General features: G+C 51.6%; 1 protein-coding gene across 1 annotated transcript; it reads left to right on the plus strand.

The window, feature by feature from the left end:
- Positions 1 to 910: 910 nt before the first annotated feature.
- On the plus strand, positions 911 to 1,767 carry LOC119293763. The gene is made up of 2 exons (XM_037572130.1): positions 911 to 1,285; positions 1,357 to 1,767. Exons 1-2 carry the CDS (start codon positions 951 to 953, stop codon positions 1,643 to 1,645), a joined length of 624 nt encoding a protein of 207 aa, XP_037428027.1. The 5' UTR covers positions 911 to 950; the 3' UTR covers positions 1,646 to 1,767.
- The last annotated feature ends 4,908 nt before the right edge of the window (positions 1,768 to 6,675 follow it).

Below are 6,675 nucleotides of genomic sequence, written 5' to 3' on the forward strand. Positions count from 1 at the left end.
TAGTTAGCCCATGCCTTCTGGGCCCCCAGTACAGAGAACCATCATTCACCATTGGCCCATGTCGTTCCATGTTTCCCTTAGACCAGTGAGCCCCAATACGAACTAAGTGTTTCTTGTGTTTCTCCCCTCTGGCATAGGTTTCATTGTATTCCCTCCATCAGCCCAGGGAAGTCTTTTACCACACTCTAGCTCCACCTTTAACGTAGACGACCTCGTGATGGATGATCAGTCCACCCTCGCGTCGGCTGACTTCAAGCTCCCAATGTGCATCGTCATGTTGAAGCCGACAAGCCCTCGGGCATGCGTCGTTGTCATGCCTCAGAAGTTGGACACCCTCGGCGCTCTTATATCATCCTCTGTGATCTCAACATTATCTTTCGTTCTGACAGATGTCCCCGTCCGTCAAACTATCAAGACAACAAGCAGGAGCTTACGAAGATTGTAAAGAGATAATCAGTTAGAATTTGTTATGCTCTCATGTGTACCAAGAATTTTGAGTTTATTTTTCACTTAATGCACCGCTGCTTGGCTAATGTTTTCCGCAAAGTCGTCTATACGAAGACTATATGGAACCATGGGTGGAGTATTTGGTGGCGCAACATAGATGCTTAGAGGTGTTGGAGAGAGCACGTACATCCAAGTGCCCAACAACTCCTGGAGCCCACAGGTCAATGCACACGGCACAGGTTGCCAAAGACCCAGTCAGCTGTAGCAAATGCAGGGTGATTTTGCGGGGGAGGGGCAACGCGGGCGTCAGGAGAGTTCGTAGAAGATACGGGTCGCCAACGACGCGGTTATTTCTACGAGATAACAAAACACTGCATCGTAGACTTCACTTGACCCGGCGAAGCACAGAGCTCTATATATGCCCTACGTAGACTTCACTTGTCACCACAACGAAGCACCGAACCTTCCTCCGATTCGAGATCCCTACTCGGTAGTGAGTGAGCATGGACCTCCACCTCCCCATAGTCCACCCAGGCGCGGTGCCGGCGGGCAACGTCGAGATGGGCCACCAAGCGCAAGCAGCAGCCGTGAACCCGCCGCCACCAGCGGCTCACGGCCAGCCGGCCGTGAACCAGCAGCAGCTCGGCGGGCAGGGACCGAACACCTGGGTCGGCAACGACGCCAACACGCTGCTGGTGGTGGCCACGCTGATCACCACGCTAACCTACCAGCTCGGCACCAACATCCCCGGCGGGTACTGGCAGGAGACAAAGTCGCTGGACGGCAGGGAGCTGTACCGCGCCGGCGACCCTATTATGCGCGACCTGCACCGCCCAAGGTACGCGCGCGCCGTGAAAACCACTCGATCGGTCGTTCATGCCAGTATCGGTTGACATGCCGGATGTGCAGGTACTGGCTGTTCATGGCGGCGAGCTGGGTTGGGTTCGCGAGCTCGATGGTGATGACGCTGAGCCTGCTGGTGCGGATGTCGGCGGACTCGCGGCACGTGCGGTGGTCGTTCGTGGTGGCCTACTCCAGCCTCGTGCTCACCTTCGTCGTGTCGCAGCCCAGGACGCACCTGTCGATGGACATCCTCGTCTGGGCGGGCGTCCTCGCCTTCCTCTGGCTCGTCATCAGCGTCCACCCGGAGCACCGCACGCGCATCGTCCAGGCACTCTGCTGCAGCCATCGCAACTAGTAGTTGACTGGCGGGTGACTGTATCGTCCAGCCGGATAAGTGGTTTGATTGGCTAGGGAATTAGCGGTACTTTTTTAAATAATCAGTGAGTTAGTTATCGATGATTACCATTTTCTTCAAGCTGTGTGACATAATGCTGATGTTAATGAATTGACGCAATCCTTCTGCCACTATCTTTTTTCCTGATATAAAATCTAGTGCACAACCGTTCGCCTTCTAGACGGAGTGAACAGTCGCGTGCAAGGAGAAAAAACACGGCAAAAATAACGGGAAAGGAGGTTTTTTTCTGATAAACAATATAAGTTTTTTTTTGAACAATCACCGGGGGGAGAGCATCCCCACCTGAATATATTACTCAAAGCGCCAGAGGCGAGATTACAAGAGAGCGCTAACGCGCAGGGAAAGATATTGACGCCAAGACATGGCAACCACCTTTTTTATGAGCGAATCTAAAGATTCAGAGAGAGAAATCATTTACAAGGTTCAGAAGCATAGTCCTAGGCATGTGATTTTCATTTGCAAAAAACACACGCGTTCCTAGAGTGCCAAGTTTCCCACAAAATAGCGAGCACAACCGACGGCCAAATTTCATAGTCGAGCCCAGCCGATGAAGCTATATCCCAAATTGCAGCAAGAGAGAGTGGTGCGGTGAGCTATAGGGCATCCCAGGTCTGAACTGCAAACATGTCGTGGACAAACAAGTGAGTAGCATCCTCCATTGGTGCATCACATCAAGGGCAAATAGAATCATTAGTGATTGTCTTCTTGAGGAGATTGTGCTTGGTGTTGAGACGATCCTTGAAAATGAGCCAACCAAAAATCTTGACCTTGATCGAGACTTTGGATGACCAAATAAGCTCGGCGAAGGCATCGATGTTGTTTTGCTCAGTGATGATGGAGTAGGCCTGTTTGGAGGAGAAAGGTGCGTCGTGTAGAAGGAACCTATCATTAGAAGTGTCATTTGGGCGAAGTCCTGCAACAAAGACAACACAACCACTAGCTCGTTTGAGGCAACATTAGTAAGGCGATTCCGCTGGTTAGCTAGTAATCCATCTTGCATGACCTGAGACACTAAAATGGCAGGTTTCATGGAGTGTGAGTAGAGGTAAACAATGGCTAGAGGTTTATGAGTGATCCAAGTATCAGTCTAAAAAAAGTAGTAAGGCCACTGTTTGTCAGCACAAAGGATGTATTTTGAAGTGTAGGTAGCTGAGAGTTTACCACTTTCCAAAGAAACGAGGGGTTTGTAGGTTTATCTGCGATGGAGTGGGAGTACCTATTATGGTACTAGTTTACCCAAGGTAAATTCTTACCCTGAAGTAGTTTGAAAGCAAACTTCATTAGTAAGGAGTTATTCTAGAAAAGCAAATTTTTATGCCTAGAGCACCAAATTTTTTAGGTTTGAAAACATTTTTCCAAGAACAAGACGCTGTGCTCCCGAGCAGTTTTCCTCCACGGTCCAAAAAAGGCTCTACGAACCGCGTCTAGCTGTTTTAAGATCTTTTTGGGGATACGGAAAACCGACATGAAATAAATCACTATTGAGTCGAGTGCAGAAGAGATTAGGGTAAGACGGGCTCCACGAGAGAGTAACCGAGCAACCCATCCAATCGGCTGTTTTAAAGAGTGTTGGATGATGTGTTGGAAAGATGAAGAAGGTAGTTTGGTGGGGGAGGGAGGTAGACCAAGGTAAGGTTGAGGGAACGCAGATACGACACATCCGAAGATGTTGCTAATTACAGAGGCTAGGTTGGGTGAGAGGTGGATGGGGAGAAACATTGTTTTCTGGAAGTTGAGAGAGAGGCCGGTCACGTTGGCAAAATTATCGAGAATTTGTTTGAGCTGGGTTGCCCTGTTGGAGGAGGCATTTCCCAGGATGAGAGTGTCATCCGTGTATTGTAGGACGACAGGGGGAGGTTGGGGTCTAAAGGGTGGTGAAGAAGGCCATCATTGTGAGCTAGTATGATCAAACGTTGCAGGATGTCGGCAACAAGGATGAAAACATAGGGGGAGAGCGGGTCACCCTGACAAAGGATGTTTTTGCAATTTATCCACGTACCGGGCACACCATTTAGCATGACCGCTATTTTTACAGAGAAGAGGAGGGAGTTGACCCATTGAACCCATTTCAGGGGGCAACCCCTGTGAGCGAGAAGCTGCAAAAGGGGGGCAAGCGATTGAATCAAAAGCCTTGCGGAAATCCAATTTAAAGATCATGGTGGGCGCTTTTCTAGTGTTGTAGTAGTTAAGAAAGTCAACTGCATAGATGAAGTTCTTAGCAATTGATCTCCCATTAATGAATCATGTTTGGTCATTGAGGGAGTTCCGGACTAGGGGGTGTCCGGATAGCCGAACTATCATCATCGGCCGGACTCCAAGACTATGAAGATACAAGATTGAAGACTTCGTCCCGTGTCCGGATGGGACTTTCCTTGGCATGGAAGGCAAGCTTGGCGATACGGATATGTAGATCTCCTACCATTGTAACCGACTCTGTGTAACCCTAGCCCTCTCTGGTGTCTATATAAACCGGATGGCTTTAGTCCATAGGACGAACAACAATCATACCATAGGCTAGCTTCTAGGGTTTAGCCTCCTTGATCTCGTGGTAGATCCACTCTTGTAACACACATCATCAATATTAATCAAGCAGGACGTAGGGTTTTACCTCCATCAAGAGGGCCCGAACCTGGGTAAAACATCGTGTCCCTTGTCTCCTGTTACCATCCGCCTAGACGCACAGTTCGGGACCCCCTACCCGAGATCCGCCGGTTTTGACACCGACATTGGTGCTTTCATTATGAGTTCCTCTGTGTTGTCACCAATAGGCTTGATGGCTTCTTCGATCATCATCAACGATGCAGTCCAGGGTGAGACCTTCCTCCCCGGACAAATCTTCGTATTCGGCGGCTTCACACTGCGGGCCAATTCGCTTGGCCAACTGGAGCAGATCGAAAGCTACGCCCCTGGCCGTCAGGTCAGATTTGGAAGTTTAAACTTCACGGCTGACATCCGCGGGGACTTGATCCTTGATGGATTCGAGCCACAGCCGAGCGTGCCGCACTGTCACGGCGAGCATGATTTAGCTCTGCAGCCGGACAGTACCCTGGAGGCCGCACTCGAACCCGCTCCGATCTTCAATTCGGAGCCAGCTGCGCAGGTCGAGGACGGATGGCTAGACACCGCCTCGGGGGCTGCAACCTCTACAGCGATAGAGCCGAACACTGACCTTGTCCCTCATGAAGCTCGTGACTCCGAGGTGCCGGACTCCTTGCCGGACTCCGAACCTCCCGCGCCCCCTCCGATCGAATCTGATCGGGCGCCGATCATGGAGTTCACCGCAACGGACATCTTTCAACACTCACCTTTCGGCGACATCTTGAGTTCGCTAAAGTATCTCTCGTTATCAGGAGAGCCCTGGCCGGACTGTGGTCAGGACAGTTGGGATGCGGACGACGAAGAAATTCAAAGCCCACCCACCACCCACTTGGTAGCCACTGTCGACGATCTAACCGACATGCTAGACTACGACTCCGAAGACATCGACGGTATGGACGATGATGCCGGAGACGACCAAGAACCAACGCCCACCGGGCACTGGAAAGCCACCTCATCATATGACATATACATGGTGGATATCCCAAAGGATGGGAATGGCGAAGGAACATCGGAGGATGACCCCTCCAAGAAACAGCCCAAGCGCCGGCGTTACCGGCGCCGCTCTAAATCCCGCCACGGCAAGAATGAAGATTCCGGCACCGGAGATAATAATACACCGGACAGTGCCGAAGACAACCCACTCCGGCGAGATCCAGCGCAGGAGGACAGAGACGCCAACCCTCATGAGAGAGCGGCAGAAGAAGAGGTAGAGGATTATATGCCTCCCTCCGGAGACGAGGCAAGCCTCGACGACGATGAATTCGTCGTGCCTGAGAATCCCGTCGACCAAGAGCGTTTTAAACGCAGGCTTATGGCCACGGCGAACAGCCTCAAGAAAAAGCAGCAAAAACTTAGAGCTGATCAAGATCTGCTAGCCGACAGATGGACTGAAGTCCTCGCGGCCGAAGAGCATGAGCTCGAACGCCCCTCCAAAAGCCACCCTAAACGCAAGCTGCTCCCCCGATTAGAGGAGGACGCGTATGAACCCGCATCACCAGGAGACAATACGGCTGACCGACCACCCCGTGGTCGCGACAGAGAGGCCTCTAGGCCCTTCACTAGACCTGTGCCCCGGCATCGCTCGAAAAGCACAAGGCCACAGGGGAACACTCCGGACTTGTGAGATATATTGGAGGATAGGGCAAGACAATCAAGATCGATCTATGGATCGCGTGGGCGCCCCATGATACATGATGACAACCGTCGCGCCGGACACAGTAAGTCCGGCCGGGCCGAACAAAATAGACAAAGCCCTTTTGAGCTCCGTCGTGATATCGCCCAGTACAGAGGCGCCGCACACCCACTATGCTTCACAGACGAAGTAATGGATCATCAAATCCCCGAAGGGTTTAAACCCGTGAATATTGAATCTTACGATGGCACAACAGACCCCGCGGTTTGGATCGAAGACTATCTCCTTCACATCCACATGGCCCGCGGTGACGATCTTCACGCCATCAAATATCTCCCCCTCAAGCTTAAAGGACCAACCCGACATTGGCTTAACAGCTTGCCAGCAGAGTCAATTGGGAGTTGGGAAGACCTGGAAGCCGCATTCCTCGATAACTTCCAAGGCACGTATGTGCGACCACCAGACGCTGATGACCTAAGCCACATAATTCAGCAGCCAGACGAATCGGCCAGACAATTCTGGACACGGTTCTTAACCAAGAAAAACCAAATCATCGACTGTCCGGATGCGGAGGCCCTTGCAGCCTTCAAGCATAATATCCGCGACGAGTGGCTTGCCCGGCACCTGGGACAGGAAAAGCCAAAATCCATGGCAGCCCTCACATCACTCATGACCCGCTTCTGCGCAGGTGAGGACAGCTGGCTAGCACGCAGCAACAACCTCAGCAAAAATTCTGGCA

The sequence above is a fragment of the Triticum dicoccoides genome, chromosome 4B (genome assembly GCF_002162155.2).
Source record: "Triticum dicoccoides isolate Atlit2015 ecotype Zavitan chromosome 4B, WEW_v2.0, whole genome shotgun sequence".
NCBI classification, from domain to species: domain Eukaryota; kingdom Viridiplantae; phylum Streptophyta; class Magnoliopsida; order Poales; family Poaceae; genus Triticum; species Triticum dicoccoides.